Source organism: Hyperoodon ampullatus (genome assembly GCF_949752795.1).
Source record: "Hyperoodon ampullatus genome assembly, chromosome: X".
Classification (NCBI taxonomy): Eukaryota; Metazoa; Chordata; class Mammalia; order Artiodactyla; family Ziphiidae; genus Hyperoodon; species Hyperoodon ampullatus.
The window spans coordinates 65,426,650-65,450,152 of NC_136913.1; the positions used below are offsets into that span (position 1 = coordinate 65,426,650).

At 34.2% G+C, this 23,503-nt stretch overlaps 1 protein-coding gene across 1 annotated transcript in view; it reads right to left on the reverse strand.

Annotated features, from left to right (window-relative positions):
* ATRX (ATRX chromatin remodeler) overlaps positions 1-23,503 on the reverse strand; it is a gene marked incomplete at both ends in the record, with an annotated part of 226,447 nt that overhangs the window by 144,467 nt on the left and 58,477 nt on the right. Inside the window, 8 exons of the mRNA XM_079728059.1 lie at positions 1,916-1,988; positions 5,923-9,005; positions 9,309-9,376; positions 11,038-11,147; positions 15,325-15,438; positions 18,449-18,573; positions 19,464-19,516; positions 20,423-20,478. Of these exons, the coding sequence (XP_079584185.1) occupies positions 1,916-1,988; positions 5,923-9,005; positions 9,309-9,376; positions 11,038-11,147; positions 15,325-15,438; positions 18,449-18,573; positions 19,464-19,516; positions 20,423-20,478 (3,682 nt within the window). The remainder of the gene's footprint in view (positions 1-1,915; positions 1,989-5,922; positions 9,006-9,308; positions 9,377-11,037; positions 11,148-15,324; positions 15,439-18,448; positions 18,574-19,463; positions 19,517-20,422; positions 20,479-23,503) is intronic.

The following is a 23,503-nucleotide window of genomic DNA, read 5'->3' on the forward strand; positions in this document are numbered from 1 at the left end:
ATGAAACAAGTTATTAATGGCATATTTTATAAAAGCACATTAAACTGAATATAAAGAAAAACATGCTCAAGGTAAAATTCAATTCTTCTCAAAAGTACTCAACAGGGTTGTATTTTTTAATCACAAATGCAAGATGGAATTAAAGATACCTTTCAATAAAATAATTTCCAGTTACAGAGAGATATGATCAAGTAACTTAAAAGATTAAAATGATATTTATATTTTGACAAGCTCTAATACAAATAAAAAATTATCATACCTTAATGTCACTCATTTGGTGTTTAAATATGAAATTAAGATTCATAACTCATAAGTAAATTAGGATATAGCATGTTTTAAACATTATTAGCCTTTCAATAACATTTGAGGCCTTAAGATTTACAAGAGAGCAAATGGTAGCATAAATAAATGAAGAGGAATTAAAGCATTTTAAAAGAGAATAAAATTTTAAATGCTTTCATAATCTCACTGTGATCATATCATATACTATATAAAAATCCCTGATGAATAAAATGTATGCCTTCACCATTCCATTCTGGACCCGACCCCGATCCCACAAAATAATTGGATATATATTTTTAATTAAAAAAATAAGTAGGTAAAGCAGCATCTGAGTCTTTGTATCTGTGATTAAGCTCTATTCAAAAGTGCAAAATGAAATTGTTCATTCACCTTAATAAAAACGCCCTCCTGTTAATTAGGAGAATGCTGATCTTTGACACAGAAAAATCTATCAGCACCAGCAAGATATAAAACAGAGCTAGAGTGACGGCTGGCCCCACAGCATTTACCAACTCAACGTTAATTCCTTACAAAATTATGACACAAAAATTACATGTTTATTTTCATGTTTTCTTAATTATTAGAGTTTACTATTAGGAATAAATGGATGGTTAATACAGTACTCTGTAGTAAAACCTCAAGTCTATCATAGATTTTTTGGTGCTAGAATTAATCAGAGAACATTTCATCCAACCCTTTTGTTTTAAATAACAGAAAATTTTGGCAAAGGGTAGTTAAGTCACTTGCCCACGATCACACAGAAAGGTTAGAACTAGAAGTCAGATATTCTCATCCCCATTATTCCAAAATTTCATCCACTACACCACACTGTCTTCTTGTTGAAGATTATGAGTGTGAGGGATCCTATAATCAAGGAAGGGTTTAAAAAATATGTAAAAACATTATGGTTATACTCTTTAATACCTTGTTTTCTTTATTCCTCATTGCTAGAATATGGGTGTATCTTTATTTTTTTTCTTCTCCCAGCTATTCCTTAGTTTAGTCAATCTGTACAGGCTACACTGTTCCCATATAAACCTATTAACTATTATTAAAATTAATACTATCATACTGTCTACTTCTATTTTATTTGACAAATTGTTAAAATCTAAATCAGTCTAGATACTTTGCAAATTCATACTTATTTTGAAAGCAATTTCTTAATCTTAAACATCTGAGCAGTCTCTTTTTAACTTTGAACAGGTTTTAATGAATAGGACCACCACATTGGATGGCAATTTAAAACAATAATCAAATATTGAGGAGAAAGATGTCTGTTGTCACCAATTTATTGAGATGTGATTTACTTTCACCAATAAAATAACCTGTCAAAATTAAAATATCCTCAAAAAACTATCACAGCTTACATGGAAACATAAAAATTGACAGTGCTGTATTTATAACACACCCTATGCTAGGTGTGTTACTATTTATATTTACTTTCTTTTAAGGTTTCTGAGTTTTAGCCCATTTTCTGGCCTTTCTTTCAAACTTGCAGGAAGACTGTGAATGAATCTTTCTAAGGCAGGCACTCCTGGTTTTTACAACCTGCTTGTGGTTCCGTTGCTGCTGTTTGTGCCCACGCCTAGGGTGTGTTATAATCTTTTTAAAGTCCTTACAGATGGAATCATACCTATTCTCAGGATCATTGTCATCGTCGTCATCATCCACTGTGACAGGCATTGATTTAGATAAGGCTTCATCTCCTTGAAGGAACAAAAGTGTACTTAAAATTAGCTTTAAATTATCTTTATAAGTAAAACCATGTAAAATAAAACTGAGAGCCAAAAACTTTAAAACAACTAGTGAGTTGTAAACTATACTCTGGGATCCAAACCATGAATAAAAAGAATTTATAAGGAAAGTACAATGGGGAACTTAAGAAGTGCCAGCAGTAAAATAATAAACAGTTGGATGTTACATATTTCAAAGTTCCTTCCCAGAGCACAAGAATTTTAAAACTCATCCTTCCCAGTAACAAATCTTTTATCATTCACCACCATATTAGCATAAGTTTATGACTGAAATAAGCTTTGTAGTGATCCATTTTAAGTTTAAAGTTAACAGATGTCTAATTTTTCCTGTATCATTGAAGAACTTTTTAAAATGCTATTAATACTTGGTAGTACCAAATAATTCGTAAATATACCTGAATTTGTATGGTATCTAGGAGTAGAATCATCCAGAGACATATTCAAGTACAGTAAAACTTACTTCCTTATAAAAAGCAATGTTTCTATCCTTGATTAAAACTATAAAGAGATTAAGATTTGTGCATTTCATTGTATGTAAACTTTGCCTCAAAAACAAACTTAAACATTGTACTCTAGTTAACACTATATATGCTGAAGTAGCCAGGGAGAATTATGTTAATGTTTACCATTTACTTTCAAATGCATCAAAGATTTCAAGGGCATTACACTGAGTGAAAAAAGACAATTTCAAAAGGTTACACACTTCATGATTCCATCTCAAAATAACAAAATTACAGAGATGGAAATCAGATTAACAATTGCCACAGGTTAAGAATAGGGATATGCTTACCCTGAGAAAACCATAATTCAAAAAGAGACATGTACCAAAATGTTCATTGCAGCTCTATTCACAATAGCCCGGAGCTGGAAACAACCTAAGTGTCCATCATCGGATGAATGGATAAAGAAGATGTGGCACATATATACAATGGAATATTACTCAGCCATAAAAAGGAACGAAACTGAGCTATTTGTAATGAGGTGGATAGACCTAGAGTCTGTCATACAGAGTGAAGTAAGTCAGAAAGAGAAAGACAAATACCGTATGCTAACACATATATATGGAATTTAAAAAAAAAAAATGTCATGAAGAACCTAGGGGTAAAACGGGAATAAAGACACAGACCTACTTGAGAATGGACTTGAGGATATGGGGAGGGGGAAGGGTAAGCTGTGACAAAGGGAAAGAGAGGCATGGACATATATACACTACCAAACGTAAGGTAGATAGATAGTGGGAAGCAGCCGCAGAGCACAGGGAGATCAGCTCGGTGCTTTGTGACCGCCTGGAGGGGTGGGATGGGGAGGGTGGGAGGGAGGGAGATGCATGAGGGAAGGGATGTGGGAACAGATGTATATGTATGACTGATTCACTTTGTTATAAAGCAGAAACTAATAAAAAAATAAAAAAAATTAAAAAAAAAAGAATAGGGATATGCTAGGGAGTGTGCATAAGGGGTAGCACAAAGGAACTTGTGGTAATGAAAGTTCAATATCTTGGTTGTCCGTGGTGGTTATGTTTACAAAGCTACACGTGATACAAATTTTGCACAGAACTATACTTACACACACACACACAAATAAAGGAATACATGTAAAACTGGTGAAATCTGAAAAAATCTTCAGTTTCCTGGTTCTGAGATTGCACTATAATTCTGAAAGATGTTACCATTGGAGGGAAATTAATGAAAGGCATACAAAACCTCCCTGTACATTTTTTTGCACCTTCCTGTGAATTTATAATTATTTCAAAATAAACAGTTAAAAGGGGGGAAAAGTTAGGTACACTGATGGATAGACAGGATATATAGATAACTATGTGATAAAGCAAATACAGTACAATGTTAACTTAGAAATTCTTCTGTATATTTAACATTTTTTCATAATAAAATACTGGGGGAAAATATTGGAGAAAAAACCCATAAGGAACACAGACACCTACAGGTTCAGGATAGAAATATGCTCAATGTAGAAAGGCAATAATAAATCTCACAATATCTTAGCAAACTCACAATAAATACCTCATTCAAACAGACCAATCTTCAAATGAAATATTACTAGTGATATTACCATTGTTCCTCTTTACTACACCTTTGAAAATGTTACCCATCCTTCAAAGTCAAGTTCAAATGCTACCTGTTCTTTTAAGTCTTCCTCCAATATTTAGATTAAGTGGCTCACTTGCTATTTATCACACAGCCCCATTTTAGTTTTATATCTTTCTTCTGGTATTTTTTTTAATAATGACTTATCTATGTCTATCTTGCTCATTGGACTGTAATCTCCTAGGACCGTGTTCTTTATCTTGGTTGGTCATGCCATTCCCAAGCCCCAATTTCTAGGAAAATGTTGTACCCTGTAACAGGATACCCAACTATTGCTGAATAAATTGGAATCCTCTAAATTCATGGGAGCAGGGGAGGCTTTTTAAGAGCTCATAAAAACTGTCACCTAAATTAAGTTGGACATATTAGGAGAATAAATAAATTTAGCAACTATTATATTATGTTTTGAATACAAGTCCACAATCTCATACACAATTTGAAAATCCAAAAAGTTCTCAAAATTTAAAGTTTTGTAAGGTGATGCCAAAGTTCATTTGGCAGCAAAATCTAATCTGAACTGTTTATTCCTCTTACATGTAAATGTTCATATGTTTTGCTGCAGAAATACTAATGTGTTTGATTATGGGGCCTCAGGACCTACTGGGGCTACTATATAATATATGATAACTACTCTATATTATCTTCCTAAAAACAAAAGAGTTGAAAATCCTGAAATACATTTAGCCCTAAGAATATCAGGGACTGCGGACCTGTAGTTAAAAAAGCCATACAAGCAGAACTCCATCTAGGTATCTGATATAGCAGAGCATTAAAATGAGTATACCATGCATATCCCACTTGGTTTTCAAACCAACTCACTGGAGCTCCAAAAAAGGGATTTAAAGTTTTACTAAAAATCAAGATTCAAGTGAATTCCACTAAAATCGAGCTGGGATAAATGGAAAATCACAACAAAAGGAAAGAAAGGAAAATTTTTTTAACATTTTGCTTGTGCTGGGAAAACAGTTACATAAGAAATCTACTTTATACATATTTTAAAATTAATTTTAAGTGTCCCTGGTTAACGGCTGGGTTATACTGACTTAAAAAAAAAGACAATATGACCAACAAGTGTACATTTATTATACAACTGATTTTTTTTAAAGAACTGCCATAATGATAAATATTTTTAAATTTTTTGGGGGGGGCTATATTATTGACCGGTTGACCCAAACCCTAATTGTCCTAGTGCTCTATCTCATCAGGGTAGGGTAATCCACCTACTTTCTGGATTTCTTTCTTCCTCTATTTTGTTAGTGTTAAAAATGGAAATATCTGTTCATGTCATTAGAAAAAAATTGATGAGCATAAGCAAAGGGTTTCAATAAATAAACTTAAATTTTTCTGAGGATTTCATGGGACACAAAGTTACTCTGCCCAATTTAAAAAGTCAGATGAATGGCAAAGCAGTTAAAACTTTCACACACCATGTTATATCCATACCAAGCACTCATCTCCATTACTTGAATAAATATCTACTGAACTACTAAGTCTGATCTTCCTTCATAAATTACTTTTCATTACTCCAAAGAAAAGCATTAAACATTGATAAATTTACCCAACACACTTGGTATAGCTGATACAGAATACTAACAATGCTGCAAATACCTCCCAATGATGACCGAAAAATGGAGAGTTTCTAGTAAATCTCTATAAAGAATTTTTAAATGGTGTTTTCCTAAACAGTAAGTAACCTTGTGTTTGATTGACTTCAGAGAAAATTAAACAATGTAGTTATTCAAGAGGGAGAAAGTACAAAATTTCTATTTATTTTCCCATACCTGAAGATTGACAAAATCCAGTATGTGAAGACAGCCCTAAATTTTCGGTCACAGGCTTTATTTTCTGCTCATCACTGCTCCCCTCACCTACAGAATTCTGATCATCATCTCCTATATCAGAAGAAGATGAGGAAGAAATGTCAGCCTGCTTCCTTTTAGTGCTTGTTCTTAGGGAGTTTCTCATTTTCTCCTTCATATTGCCTGCCTTCTTTTTAGCTGAAGCTCTTTGTTTCTTCAGCTTTTTATTATCTTCGGAACTTTCCTCAACATCAGAAGATGATGAGCCATTTTGTACTTCCTTGGTATTTCTCTTTGAATTTAAATTTCTTCTTTCCCTTAATTCAATTCTTTTCAGTCTCTTATCAGAAGAATCACAACCATCTTCTTTCATGGAATATTTCTCAGTATCAGATGATGAACAATCTTGTCTCTTCCTTGAACTCTTTTCAGGTAAGTTGCACCTTTTCTTCTCTCGACTGGATGCTCCATTCTTACTCCTCTTATCTTCAGAAGAATCACAACTATCTCTTTTCCCTGGTAACTTCTCAGCATTATCGGATAATTCATCCTTCTTTTTAGAAGTTTTACCTTTTATTTTTTTACTCTTCTTTTCCCCATCAGTTGTGTCATTCTTATTTTGTTTTATGCCTTTAGGAAAATGGAAAATTTCTTCTCCCTCGGGTAATTTCTCAGTGCTATCAGATGATGATTCATACTGTTGTTCCATCTTAATTCCTTTTTTCTTCAAGTCTGTAGTTTTCTTTTCTTTTTCTTCAGTTCCCTTTTTGCTCTGCTTGTTATCATCTTCAGAGGATTCATCACTCTGTTCTTTCTTTGGGAACTTTTCAGCAATATCAGATAAGCCACCTTGTACTTTCTTACACGTTTTGGTTTTCAGATACTTACTCTTTTCTTTAGTTTCAGCAACCTTTTTGTCTTCTGGAGAATTAAAACTCTCCTCTTTCCCAGAAGAAAGCTTATCAGCACCATCTGAGGAAACACTTGGCTGCTGCTTCTTAGAGAGTCGATCTCTCAATTCCATGAGAGTCTTGTCTTTATCAACTATGCCTTCTGCTGAAGAGAAATTTTCTCTCTCTTCTTTCCTTTCAGCATCATCAGATGATCCTTCCTGGGCAGTCCTCAAACCTTTCTGACCTTGATTATCCATTCCTTTTTTGCTGTGTTTTTCATCTTCAGAAGAATCATAATCTTCTTTATTTGGAACTCTTTTTGTTGTTGTTCTGGCAGCCCCGATTTTACTCATACTCTTTATCTCTTTTTCTAATTCTGAGTCATAATTAGAAGATTCAGACTGGTTTTGTCGTTTCCTTTTAGAAATTATAGACCTTTTAGCTGATTTGCCTTTTTTAATATCAAAATCTGATCCAGAAGTAGAACTTTTTCGTTTCCTCTTTCCTTTGTCATCTTTCCCTGTTTGAGTCTTTACATCATACAAAGTCTTCTCATGATTTGTATGAGGTTCATTAATATCAGTATCTGAAGAAGAACTGTGACTCATCCTGGATACTTCTTTGAGGATTGCTAGCATTTCATCAGAATCTGAATTTTGATCCACAGTCTCTGACTGCTTAGACTTAGGCAATTTATTAGGTTTAGGATTATCTACAGCACTGTCAGAAGAATTCCGCTTATCCTTTTTTCTCATTGAAACTGATAGTTTTTGTTTCTCCTTAACGGTGTCATTATTTTCTTCATCTGAATTAAATGTTGTAGGGTTGGTTTCTGTCTGTCGCCTCAAGGGTGTAGTCTTTACACGTGGGGATCTTCGAAGATCAGATTCTTCTGAAAGTAATGGAACTTCACTTTCAACCAAATGCTCATTATCATTCTTTTCCTGTTCAAGTCCACAGTTCTCCAGCTTGGGGTTCAGACAAGAACTTCTATAGCTATCTTTATCTTGTGGAACTTCCTGACAATCAGCACCTTTAATTGGGGAATTAGAAAGGGAAACAGGGGTGAGTTTAACATATAATTCTTTTGTTACTTTAGCTGTTGTTTTTGATTTAATACCTCCTCTGTTGTCTTTTGAAGTAATATTTAATTTTACAGAACTCTCCAGTTCTTGCTCAGTTCCACTGTTGCCATCTCCCTGATAATCTGCTGAACTCTGAACTTCCATAGCAGTCTCAAGATTCTCAAAAATGTCTTCTGGAACTGAGGAAGGAACAGACACAATATCCATGTCTAAGTCTTCAGAAGTGTTAGCAGGTTCATACTGAGGTTCTTCTTTTTTATCCGATTTTTTATGTTCACCACTGGGATTTTTATTTGCTCTTTGTTCCTCTACCACAACACTCTGATCCACATGCTCACTATCTACCTGCTTTCTTGACAGTTTAGCTTCTGATTTTGAAATATCCTTCCTTTCCAAAGCACAGGGTTTTTCTCCTTTTCGTACTTTTGTTTCAGACTTAGCATCTATGACTTTATGCTCTTTGGTATTTTTCTCTTTGTTTACAGCATCCAAAGCTCGAATCTCTGAATTCAAATCTTCTTCCAACGCAAGATGAGCTTTCTTGATATCAGCCAACACAGATTTAAAAGCCTTAAGCTGACGTAACTTTGTAGCAGAATTGATTTCTGAATTATCTGTTGCCTGCTTCAAAAACTTAACGTAACTGGAGTTCATGTTGGCAGTAGTCTCAATTAGTTTCTTTGCCTTCTTAATCATCTCCTTGGGCACAATTAGTGCTGAATAAGAGTAGGTTACAGAACCAGAACATGAATCATCTAATTTCTTTTCTTCTCCATTACAATTTGAACTGTTTTTCTTTGGAGAAAATCTGGGTGTATGGTCATATACTTTACTACTCTTTTCATTGTCAACTTTTATCTTCTTCTTATTTTGTTGCAACAACTGTTCTAAGTTTTCAAATACGCTGTTACATGCTGTGACCAAATCCAACAAAGGCTCCGGGTGACAAATGTAGCAATACCATTGGTTGTTTTCATCCATTATTGTAGACAGCTCCTTTCGACCAAGGTTGCGTAGAATGCATTTCTTGCAGAAGGCATTATGGCAAAAGTCACAACAAATCAAGTTTCCACCTTCTGCACACCATCTGAAATTATTTAAAGATTAAAATATTATTCTGAAATGAAACACATTTTAAACCTTTACAGTATTAAAGCAATTTAAAATTTCCTGGCAGCAATTTTAATAGCAAAGTAATTTTGGTCATTTAATTATTCTTTATTAGAAAATTAAAAGACATAAACCAAGGACTTCATGGAAAAGAACAACCTTCCACAAAAGATATCAATGATGATACTATAAAAAATAGATCTAGTAACAGACTATGTAAGAATTTCGCCTCAAAAAGCAGGCAACACTGAATTTTAGCTCATCTTGATTTATTACCTACCTACACTGTTCATCCATTCCATCTGAGTCACGGCTAATATCATCACTCATGTAATACTTAAAGCAATTCTATTAAAAAAGAAAAGGGAAAGGGGAAATTTATTCAAAACTGTTAACATTCATAAAGGAGAAAAACTTTATTTTTAAGTCATTAAAAAAGTACAGGGAATGTGTGTGGGTGTGTGTGTGTGTGTGTGTGTGTGTGTGTGTGTGTGTGTGTTTTTTAGAGAATCAAAGCGATAACACTGTATTACCCCTACTAGTACTTTCCAGACACAGGAAGAGCTCAAGAAATTAATTCCTTGAAATAGATTTCCATATCATCAAGTACCACTGTTCCTTACATAAAAGTTGATAAAAGATTTTGGTAAAGCAAATTTCTGATCTCATATGACTAGCTACCAAAGATCTACATAAAAATGTATTAGATGTTGCTATTAGTTAATAATAATTTACTAGTCATCATATATAAACAGCTACTATGTATAGAGCTGAGCAACAGTATCCTACATTAACCTACATTATCTTTAAATCTCAAATACCTACTGTGCAAGGTAGGAGGTATTACAGCCCAATTTGAGAGAAAAGGCTTTGGTTCATTAATATGTAAATAAATCTCCTAAAGTTATACAACTGGAAGAGGCAAAACTGGTATTCAAATCCAAGTCTGAATGACTTTAAATTCCTTTTCACTGGGACTGGAGAAAAGGGAAGGTTCCATGCCCACTGATGAAAACTACTGATTACTGAATTGGGCTAGGCTCAACAGACTGGCCCTTGAAAAAATAAAAACCAATCACGTATATAAGAAAAGAGAAAAGCAACGCACGTTACAAATCCAACAATATAAAATGCAGCTGTCACAATTTAAAACTAGAAGCTACAACATGTACCCTAAACAGGCTCCTGGCTGAAATGAATTCAAGGAAAGGAAGACACAAATTACTAAAAGATGGAGTAAATTTAGTACATTTAAGGAGGTCTACATCTACCAAAAATTCATACAAGATCTAGAACTGGAACTCTAATTAAGGAAAGTCTGGTCTGCCCCTGCAATTCAAGGAGGCATTTTATTGGGAAGCAAACTAACAAAGGATTAATTTTAGCAGTAATATGAGTTGGGGAAATGATAACCTTGATATTATAGATATTTAAAATTAATTCCAAGGTATTACTTGTAAAAACGTTTACACAGACTGTTAAAACTATCTTCAATACATATGAAACATTTTTAATTCTATTATCTCCAAATTATGTCAAAACCCTGCTCCACATGGAGAGTTCAGATTTGGGTAATTAGGCTATGTAAGAGGGAATGTTATAAAACATATGTGTGCACAAATATATACTCTGCAGTTTCCCAACACACCACACTCTCCCTCACCTCTGAGCCTTTGAATACCAAGTTGCCTCTGGCCTAGAATATGCTGAACCAATCCCACTTTGCCAAGCTAATTCCTATTTATATTTCAGGTACCACCTACATCATCTCCATTATAAAACCCCCCACCACCCAACTCCAAATTACAAAGGCTTCCTGTGTGTTCCCAAAGTACACAGTAACTCCCCTATCATAGCACTTATTGGGCCTTTCATGTCTGTCTTCCCCACTACATTATATGTCCTCCAATGGCAGAGACCATTTCCGTCTTCATCACTGTGCATCAAAAGTCTGACACGTTAAGCATTCAAATATTTGTGGAATTAATTATCAACAGATCATTACATACCTTACAAATAAGTACTTGCAGTGAAGGATGTCTATAAATGGAATCTTTTTGAAAATGATTGACCTGTTGTCCACAAGCGGTACAGCTCACAATCCCATGAAGCCCATCTTCTAGGAGAAAGGAATGACCATTATTCACACATATACACACATACAAAAAAATATATACTTTAGTCAGCATTTCCCAATATTCGAATTGAAAATTAAATACCTCATAATCCTTGGGAAAATGACATTTTGGACACAAATACAAAGGTTAATAATTTTACGGACTTACTAAAAACATGACAACCTTGACAAACTGCAGAGCTAACTTGCTCCCTTTTACAGATACAAACCCTGTTTCTTACAACAACTTGATATAACATGAAGAGACTCCATAAAAGAAGTTCTAAAAATAGGGGTCAAGAGCTCTTTTTCATTTTGCTACTGCTTCACAAAGAAATTCAGGATCAGTTCTTAAAGAATGGGGAAGTGAAAGATATGGAATAGATTCTTTTGTAACCCTGTACTTAAGTTAGGTATGCCATAAAGTTTTTATTCTCAAAATGGAATTGTCTACACAGATCCTTTCAATATTATGTGAAAACCTGCTAACTTTATATTACCAATTTCCTTCCTAAGGTTCCCTTCAATACTATCCACAATCCCCATTAACCTGCCTTTTTTTCTATGTGTATTCCATATCGGCACTGTCTATTATTTCCAAATAAGGACAAATAAGATTTGCAGGTATATCTATCTTGACAGCAAAACTTCAGAATGACTGCGTTTTGACAGAGCCCCATTCCACAGTTTCTGCAGAAAAACAGATGGAAGATAACCTACACAAGAATAAAGGGGACCTCTCCTGCCTCACTCTTGTCCCTAGTTCTGCATGGTGCTTCACAATCTGAGCTGAACATCAGAATCAGCCAAAGAAACTTTTAAAAACAGGGACAGACATTCCCACCCCTAACCCACTGAATGGGGATCTCCTGGACACTTCTTTTTCTTTTTTCAGTTTTACAGATGATTCTGATGTGCAACCAAGACCTTGATCCAAATAAGATGGTAGAGTATGATTCAAAAGAGGCCAGTGAAAATGCCTGCATTCACCAAAAAAAAAAAAAGTGAATGACTTAAAAAAAAGAAAAAAAACCTGTCTCTATCCCTAAATAAAAGACAAAACAACAAATACATTATTTCTCACCTTTTAATTTTCTATTTTGTGTTTTTCTTAGTTTTAAGGTCCAAAGCACCATGGACCCAAGCATTATCACAAATATTTTTATTTGAAGAAGTTAAAGTTTAACCAAGGTATAAGGGCACCATGATACTTTCCCAGAAAATATAGAGAATGTGAAGACCTACTATATAAGCTGCTAATATTTTCCTTTAAATCATATTCTCCTCCATTAGTTTTGATCTTGAGTATTCATATATTCCGTATTTCTTTTAACATAAATATACAGTGTGTTTTTTCATGTCAAATAATGATTGCATTCATATAAACAAGGTAACAAAAAGCTAGAGTTTGAATGTTCATCCACTGTTAGATAATATTAAGTATCTTCTATGTGCTTTCGCACATATATCACTCAAGAATTTTAAAAAACTAGGTGATCCATTGGAGACTTTCTCCCATATGTGCACAATGACTCTTATAAAGGATATTCATTGCAGTGTTAATTAGCAAATTGGAAAAATTTGAAAACGAAAATTAGAAATAATTTCACATTTGGGAAATGGATAGTGGTTTACTCATACAACTAAATTCTACAGAAGAGCGAAAAATAAAAAACTAGATTGTACATTTACTGATATGAATACATGTCAAAATCAATATTGGATGAGAAGTGCTACAAAAGGATATATACAAGATACTACTTTGTATACTTTTAAATGAAAAATAAATGCTGTAAGAATAAAAATATGTAAAGAAAAATATAAAAACATGCATGGAAACACCACACATGCATACAAACGTCAAATAATCACAAGCTGAGGTGTGAAAGGAAGGATAAATAGATGAGAGTAGGACTAAACCAATTAGTTTAAGTGAGATCTTATTTAAGTGAGATCTGAAACAAATATTGTAAAATGCTCAAGTGTTACTTTAGTATACATACTTGTTTCTATGCATGTATGTTTTAAATTTTTATTTTTAGTTATGAAATATCTTCATGATTATAATATACATAGTGTATAAATGGAAAAGAGGCATTTTCAATTCTGACCTCAATACATTTTATCAGTTTTAAAGAAAGAACAAAATTATTCTGCCATATAGAAAAATTAGGTGTAAAATATGTTTTCTAATAATTAAACTAGGGAAAGGATATCAAAATAGGCTACAGTATTTAAAAAACAATGGCTCCTGAAATGATCAATATCTTTGTGTTTAATTTTGTTTCAAATCATTGTAAGATTATTTTATGTATAAAGTTTACCTTCTTGACAGTTTCCTAGATTAGACTTCAATTTTAGAACTAACTTTCCTAGGAAGTTTGAATATTAACTAGCAATTCAGTACCTCAGATCACTAGTTTATTCATACATGTGTATATGAGTAAACATAGTTAAACTTCCTGTGTGATTTCCGATAGCTTAAAGACGTAGCAAATCATTAAGACAAAAATTAACATGAAAGATCTTAAGTGCTATTATATGGCTATAAACATACATTTTCCCTTAAGCACAATATAAACATTCTTACACAGAACACTCAATAAAATGTTCCAGAGACATATCAGCTCAGACCAAATACCAGCAGCATAGTAAAGTGTCACTAAAAACACCCTCCCCAATGACTGTGGTTCTTTTTTATTCTCCTTTTAGCTGTTATCCACATTTGAGACACTGACTGCTCCAGAGTCCCTCCCCAAAAGACACCAATTAGATATTAATTTTGACACAATACACTTAGTTATCTGCCTTCCCTAGAGGACCCATAATCAGAAATAAAAAGAAAGAAACTCTTACTACTGGTCCTTATCATCACCTTCTACTTGCAGATTCTCTTATTTTAAATACTACTTAGCTTTGGTGAGCTCTGTTGTTGCAATGGCAGTTTCCCTACTATGAATTAGATTCTCAATGAATCTTCCTTATGCTTGAGAGGAGTAGAACACCCCCTTGTGGACAAAAGACTAAACAACATTTCCTTGAGTTTCTCTAACAATCTAATGAATTATTGAATCTGAAAACCGATATATATATATATATATATATACACACACACACACACATATACACACACACATATATATACATATATGTGTATATACACATATGTGTATATATACTATAAATACAGATATATTTTACTAGTACCATCAAGATATCACATAGCACTGAAATTAAAATCTACACAAAACTTCACCAAGATAAGAACTATGCTATAATTTCACAATTTACATGATAAATATTTAAAAGACACGCTGCCATTACACTTCTATTTAGAAACTTAGTGTCATGTTCTACTTTTAGAGATTCATTCTTCCTATAGTAATGGATTCTGACTGTTAATCTGCCCAAAAAATACATACAGGTACTATTTTAAACTCACACACAAACAAGTGGGACACATACTCCACTGTCGTAAATTTTTAAATGAATCCTCCTTATGCTAACTTTCTACAGATGATTAGCCAATGGTTGTGTGTATAAGTGAGGGTAGACAGACAAAGGGAAAGGCGGCTCAGACAGATGGAGGGAAGGTTACTAGCTCTAGTTCCCGTCTCCTTCCTACTCATCTCTGCACTGATATCCTTAGATCAACAGATCTCTGACCTGAACGCACATAAGAACAAACTGGGGCACAGTCTTGACATCATCCTCAGAAATTCTAAATTGTTATGAGTGGAATCAAGGGACTTGCATTTTTAATAAGCACCCCAGGTGACACTAATGCAGATGTCCATCACTCTGTGAAACAATGTTTTAGATATGTATAAAGTTACCTGAAGGCCACAGGCAAGATTTTATCCAAATCTAAAATTCCTTCGGGGTGAGAGGGAACACATGGTATTCTGGCATATAAGCATTACAGAACTAACATGTGTAAGAAGGAAATAGTAAGCTTCTTGAGATAACTTAATAGCCACTGAAGGCAAAGGCATTTTGATAAATGGTGTTTAACCTTTTCTGCTTCAGAGCTCAGAAAGAAACAGAAGTTATTTTTAAGTAGTGCTTTTAAAAAACAATGGGCAGAAAAGTGGAGGTATTTTTAGTAAGCACATCAGATTTTCCAATATGGTCATAAACAGCACTTTAAACTCATGTTTTCATTTTCACTTGTATTTACCTCCGCGTTTTTTGAGATTTTCAGTTTTCATTTTACTTCTGCTTCTAAATTCAGGCCCTTTAAAATCATCTTTGTCTTCATTCAGCACTGGCTCTGGTTGTACAATCACTGTACCTAGAATGATTTCATTTAAAAAACCATTACACATATTAAATGTGCAAGTGAAGTACAAGACTTCAGTTCAGATAAAGCCAACATTGCTGGTACATAGTTTTGTTTCTTTCAAGCTTCCAATATTTGTATAAGGACCTCTCAAGAATAAATAAAACAGGGAAATAGTAAAAGGGCCAGGTGTCAACAGATTACTTGTTGGAATATAGTTCATAAAAATGGGGGGGCAGTATTATGTATTGACTCATAACAGAAATGTGTGAATAAAGTAGAAAGCCTTAGCCCAGTTCTGAATTTTATACTGCCTATCACAAAAGCTGTTCTGAATATGAACATCCATGCTAAGTTCCACAGTTTAAAAAATAAAAGGATCAGAAGAGAAAATTTTAAAAAGACATCTATTCTTCTCATAAGCCAAATCATAAATGCAGAAAAAGATTTTTAAGGGGTTGTTTCATATTGCTTTGGGGGAGGATAGTGGGGGACAATGTGAGAAGTTAATTCTGCTATTACTGCTATACCTATTCTGTGGCATTTCCCAAATAATACATCAAAGTTTCAGTACCCTGCAAAGTCTTTAAAGAGTTTTAAACAAAGACTGCCTTAAGATACTTAATTAAGCTCAAGTGCTATGACAATAAATTGCAGAATGAGATCAATTGTTGGTCCCTATGGAAATCTTTTAGAAAGAATGTACTTTGTTAGCTATAAAACATGTGAACTGAGGAGAGAGGGTGCTAATTTAAGTTTTCATTTTAATCTCTCAAGAGCAAATAAAGCAGGGGCATAGTAAAAAGGGTCCAGGTCTCACATTTACCTACATAGCTGGGCTTAGTAATTGGGCCTTACTGACAACAACTAAGAAAGTACAGTCATCCCTCGGTATCCATGGGAGATTTGTTCCAGGACCCCTTGGCTACCAAAATCCGTGGATGCTCAAGTCCCTTAAATAAAATGGCATAGTATTTGCATATAACCTACGTACATCGTCCTGCATACTTTAAATCATCTCTAGATTACTTATAATACCTAACACAATGTAAACACTATGTTAATAGTTGCTGGCCAACGACAAACTCAAGTTTTGCATTTTGGAACTTTCCAGAATTTTTTTCCCCAAATATTTCTGATCTGCAGTTGACTGAATATGCAGATGCGGAACCCACGGATACGGAGGGCCAACTGTAAAATCTGGTAGTTGTCAGGGGCTGTCTCCCTGAAACATGGGTCTATGTTATTTAGCGAGCAAGTTTTAGCAAGGTATAGCACCTACTTAAATGAATTTCTGAGTCTCTGAAAAAAGGGGGGAAATAGGGCACAGAGGATTGAGTTTTTACAAAGTGGTAAATATAAATAATCTCCACACACATAAAAAACCTTTATTCACAACAACCATTTCACATATATACTCTCAGAGAAGCCCTGGCATTTGAAAAAAGCTAAAGATTTATAGTTAACTAAAAAAAACCAGATTTATTTCTGAAGCTTCTTCTCTAAATGGAAGCAAAGCAGCAGAGTGGAAAGAGCACTCACTAGCTTTGGATTCAGGCAGACCTGGGTTCAAATCTTAGCTTCTCAATTTAAAGCTGAAAAAGTTCCTTGAGCTCTGAATTTGTTCCTTCATCTCACAAGTAGAAACAGTAACTACCTTACAGCATTTTGAGGATTAAATAAGTTAATTTTTTAAGAGTCTGGTACTTATACATACTCAATATAGTATTATAACAATAATTATAATCAATCAAATTTAACCTTATGAAACAGGTCTATTTTTGGTTTGGTGGGAGAGAACTACGCTTAGTTCAGGTTCGTAACATCCCATACTAACTCTCTTCCACAATATCACTAAAAGATTGGAATTCCTAGTTCTTAGCTCACCCAGTGGCCATGATAAGGACTCCCAGTGACAACCACTGAGAATGTAATAATCCAAAGTGAGTCACTGCCTATGGGACTCAGACTCCCATGTTAGTTGTTTCTGCCGTAGGCCACCAAAACCATTACATAAAATTGTCACAGATGATTTTCAAAGCCAAGTAAATGATAGGCCCATCAATTTTCCTTCTGTCTCTCTTCTTTCTCTCATTCATTTCATTTCTCATCTATTATAACTCCCAATTTGTCCTAGTAAAGCAATGTATTATTCTCCTAACTCATCATTTTTTTAAATTTCCATAATCAAAAAATGTGTCACATAAACATAAGTAGAGACAGAGAATAAAGTAGTAAACACTGCTATAAATGATCTGTGAGAATAAATTTGAAAAATCTGGTAAGAGCCTTTAAACATATTATTCAATAAAGAAAAAAATCTAAACTGTTGATTTCTGAAACACTATGAAATTACCAAGACCCTTGTCATTCTCTCATCATGTAATCACACTGCTCTCAGACTTGGGTTATGAAAAGTCCAAGATTTTCATTTGGCTTCCCCCCTCCCCACCCCTGCCCAGGCCCCAATCTAATCAATGCACTTTTAAGGTTAGAAATGCAACAGTTGAGAGGAAATGTAACAAGGCGTTTTTAAAAAGATAATTACAAGAAATATACCTAAGTCAAATTTAATAGGTAACTTCAGCTTTGCGTCTTAGGGAATTTAAGAATGCAGTAAGACTAAACTAGACTTTAAATGTTTTTTTAAGAAGTTTTCAGAGTATTCATTATGTTTTTCTATAAAGCAAGCACATTAAAATTTACTGAACCAAAACTTAATATACTAAACTTTTAAACCAACTTCCACATTCAAGTATAATTTGGAAAATAAAATCCCTTTTCTAAAACCCAATGGAAAGAGAAAATAAGTCTTTTTCTTATCAAACCTGACTGAATATTCTAAATTTTGAACCTCAATAACACACATTATCATACTAATACATTTCCAGACCATCACTATCAAAATATTAGGTTTGGCCCTTCACACACAGCTTAAAGTAATCAAGTTCCAATTTTATAATAATGACATTTAAAAATGCATTTCAACTTTAACTTCATATGAAAAATTAATACACTTTACCTTTTGGCAAGCTTTGCATAGTAATATCATTTTCTGAATTTTCATTAGAAGCATCTTCATTTACAGTTTCATCCAAAGGTTTTTCATCATCAGATTCTACATACTTTGTTACAATTGAAGGTTTCCTATGAGAGAATTAAGTCCACAGAATTATGGACATTTCTGCTATTGGAAAAACACCCAAGTAACATAAATAACATGTTTAGATTAAGCAGTGGCTCTTAACCAGGGATACATATCAGAATCACCTAGGGAAGCATACATCTCTATACCATATAACTGAATATTATGACTTAGTAGGTCTTGGGAAGGATCAGAGCATGTGCATTCTGAAAAAGCTATGAGGAAGATTTTGAAGGAAACTCCTATTTAAGAATCACTACCTTAGGGAATAAGTTAATAACAAGCAAGCTGTGATTATTAAGAGACATTTCCACTTGTCCAAAAAAGTATAAGTCCAATAGAATAAACTGCAAACTTCTAATACAAACTACACTCCACATTTATATTATGCATTACATTATGCTTTGAAGTAGTTTCAGTTGTTACGTACAATTCACTTTGACAATTTAACACAGACAAGTATTTTAACCACTCTTTGATCTTCTTATAACTTCCTCATAACTATGATGGCTACCAGTCCCCATCCTAGACAATTTCATATAACCCTAAAAAACTCATATTGCCTCATGAGGCATTCAACGTTTCATTTCCCCTTTTCTCCTTGTTTTTAAAGCACATATATTATCTGACAGAAATTATCTACATATTGCCAGGGCCACTAATATATGTAATAAATCCCCTCCTGGGAAATTTTAAATTAAAATTAAAAGTCAAGTGATGGATACAAGAGACTCATTATACTATACTGCCCTTTCAAAAATATATATGTTTGTATAAAATAGTTTACTGAGAACAGACTGCTTTAAGTTTAGAAAAAAAGATTATTCTAAGAAAAAGAAAATAAAACAACCTGAAAAAGAAAGTAACTTTTTTCCCTTCAACATCAACCAACCTCTTTGATCGTGATGATCCTGATGATTTGGATTTTTCTGAAGAGCTAGCTCCCTAAATGCGAGAAATAAATACAAAGGTGAGTAAAACTCTCAGAGAAACATCCCTACAATTAACTGTTTCCCTATACCAAGATCTCTAATATAGTGATAGAATGAGATATAATTTTTATGCCTAAAATATTTTTCTAAAAGGAACTTCAAAAACTAATTCTAATTTACTCTCAAGTTTCCTTGATTTAAGATTAATTTTTTCATTAAATTGTTACTGTTGAATTTTGAGGTACAGAAGATGATACACTGCTATATCATGATCTTGGTCTAAGCCAACAAAGACAAAACAAAGGTGTAGAGGTAATCAGATCCCAACAGAGGCAGAGAGTTTTAAGGATCTAAACATGTGTCATTTTCTCTATCCTAACATATGGCACAGAGTACCTTCTACGATTTCCTTTGAGATACTAAATTTACCTTGGTTTTGCCAATATAATCAGTATATTTTATTGGATTCAATTTTTTACACTAGGTGGGAAGAATCCTAAAACCGTAGTGTAGGCTGGGGTATCAGGTGAAGGATCTCAGGATGGGTTCCAATAATACTGCTTAAGAGACTCTAAAATATTCAGTTTTGAGAGATCTCAGAACCATGGGGTTATGCCCATAACAACCACCTTGGGCACCACTGTTGCAATATAATAACACTCAAATACCTATCTGTTAGCAAGCCTTCAGTTGTCTGACTTTAGCTATACAGCTGAAGCAAACCACAACAATAACAAAAACAATGAACACCATCAAAAAGTGGACAATGACCCAAAATGAAGTACTGTAATAATACTTGGGTATAACAGTAAATAAACTCAAACACATGCATGTATTAAATAAAAGCAACCTGATGACATACTCTAGTTGATTAGCATTAATTAATAAATATCTTTTAAATGCTTTAAATTATTCTTACCTCTTCCTTGCTGTTTTCCATCATATCAGAGTTATTTCCAGAACCACTGACTTTATCTTAAAAGAGAAGAAATAAAAACATTATTTATCTCTTTGGTGCATTATCAAATAGAACACCAATACCTATGATTCCATGAACCTATTTTTCAATCTATATAGTATGGCAGTATTGGAAGTACTTTACTCACGTTAAAATATAAGAGTTTTCTATCAACTATACTCCAATAATTTTTTAAAAATAATATTGCTTTGGTTAAAAAAGAGTTTTCTGAGTGGCATGGACATATATACACTACCAAACGTAAAATAGATAGCTAGTGGGAAGCAGCCACATAGCTCAGGGAGATCAGCTTGGTGCTTTGTGACCACCTAGAGGGGTGGGATAGGGAGGGTGGGAGGGAGGCAGACGCAAGAGGGAAGAGATATGGGAACATATGTATATGTATAACTGATTCACTTTGTTATAAAGCAGAAACTAACACACCATTGTAAAGCAATTATACTCCAATAAAGATGTTTAAAAAAATTCATGTAAAAAACCAAAAAAAAAAAAGTTTTCTGATTAAAATCACTCTCTCTTTTTTTGTGTGTGTGTGGTACGCGGGCCTCTCACTGTTGTGGCCTCTCCCGCTGCGGAGCACAGGCTCCAGACGCACAGGCTCAGCAGCCACTGCTCACGGACCCAGCCACTCCACGGCATGTGGGATCTTCCCGGACCGGGGCATGAATCCGTGTCCCCTGAATCGGCAGGTGGACTCTCAACCACTGCGCCACCAGGGGAGCCCCAAAATCACTCTCTTTTGACACACTAATCCATTCTGAAACAGCATTTGTGAAAAGAGCAGTTTGTAATCAAAATATTTCCTACTGTAATTGTTCAAGGTTTTTCTCTTAGAAGAAAATTTAAGTTCCATCTTCTACTAAAAATAAAATCACATTATTAATTGTATTTTCCTTTACCATAAGACACTAAAAGAAGAAAAAATACTTCGTAAAGGAAGCAGAGGGAAGGAAGTAATAAAGATTAGAGTAGAAATTAATGAAACAGGGAATAGAAATCAATAGAGAAAAATCAACGAAACCAAAATAAGTTCTTTGAAAAGATGAATAAAACTGAAAAAAAAAAACTTAGGCTAGATGGACCAAGAAAAAAAAGGAGACAAGACTCAAATTACTAGAATGAGAAATTAAAGAGGGGATGTTACTACTTACCTTAAAGAAATAAAAGGATTATAAAGAAATATCATGAACAACTGTATGCCAACAAATTAGATAACCTAAATGAAATGGACAAATTCCTAAACACACACAAACTACTGAAGCTGACACAAGAATAAAAGAGACAAGGTAAATAGACCTATAACTGAAAAGACTGAATTGGTAATCAAAAAACTACCCACAAAGAAAAGCAAAGGTCCAGATGGTTTCACTGCCAAATGACACCAAACATTCAAAAAAAAAAAAGCATTAACACCAATTTTTCACAAACTCTTCTAATAAAAAAGGAGGGAACACATCCCACCTCATTCAATGAGAACAGTATCGTACCAAACCAGAAAAGATACCACAAAAAGACCAACATCACTTATGAATACAGGTGTAAAAGTCCTTAATGAAATACTAGCAAACTTCAGAAGAATGAAAGACATGTCTTTCTGCTACAGACTGCGAGAAAATACTTGCAAAAGACATATCTAATAAAGAACTATTATCTAAAATATATAAAAAAACCCAAACTCAACAATAATAATATAAACAACATGATTAAAAGCAGGCAAAAGATCTGAAGACATTTTACCAAAGATATGAAAACGGAAAATGAGCATATGAAAAGATGCTCCACATCATATGTCATTAGGGAATTGGAAATTTAAAAAATAAGATAACACTATATACCTATTACAATGGACAAAATGCAGAACACTGACAACACAAAATGCTGGTAAGGATGTGGAGAAACAGGAACTCTCATTCACTGCTCAAAAAAATGCAAAATGGTCCAGCCACTTTTGGCAATATCTTACAAAATTAACCAAACTCGTACCACATGATCCAGCAATCACACTCCTTGATATTTACCCAAATAAGTTTAAAATAAAATCCACTCAAAAAACTGCACACAGATAGTTTTAAATATTTTTATTTATATAAACACCTTCATAAGTAGCTTTTTCCCCATAATTGTCAAAAGTTGGAAGCAACCAAGATATCCTTCAAAAGGTGAATTGGGGGCTTCCCTGGTGGCGCAGTGGTTGAGAGTCCGCCTGCCGATGCAGGGGACACGGGTTCGTGTCCCGGTCTGGGAGGATCCCACATGCCACGGGGTGGCTGGGTCCGTGAGCCATGGCCGCTGAGCCTTGTGCGTCCGGAGCCTGTGCTCCGCAGCGGGAGAGGCCACGGCGGTGAGAGGCCTGCGTACCACAAAAAAAAAAAAAAAAAAAAAAAAAAAAAAAAAGGTGAATTGGATAAACTAACTGTGTTACATCCAATCAATGGAATAATATTCAGCTCTAAAAAGAAATAAGCTACCAAGCCATGAGAAGACATGAAGGAACTTTAAATGTATTGTATATTACTATGTGAAAAAAGCCAATCTGAAAAGGTTACATACTGTACGATTCCAACTATATGACGTTCTGGAAAAGACAAAACTATGGAGACAGTAAAAAGATCAATGGTTGCCAGGGATTTGGGGGCGGGAACAGGGAGAAGGATGGATAGATGGAACAGAGGATTTTTAGTGCACTTGAGACAGGAGGGAGGGTGGCAGGGCACAACCATTAAAAGAATGACAGCCACTGAGGATACGACAAAAACTGGTTAGAACAAAGTAGGCCCAAGATGGTGGAAGACTCAACTTCCAGTAAATCTTGAGCCTCATTATACACTCACTGTAATACATTAGCATGCTAAATGACACACCCACAAGGCACCATGAAAATTCCTAGGCTAACCATAAAAGGCCAAAAAGTAGGCAGTGACTCAATTCCTGGAAATCCCCACCCCTTCCCCAAAATAGTTGGAATAATCCTCTTACTCATTAGCCTATGAAATTACCAAGCCCATAAAAAATAAACACGCC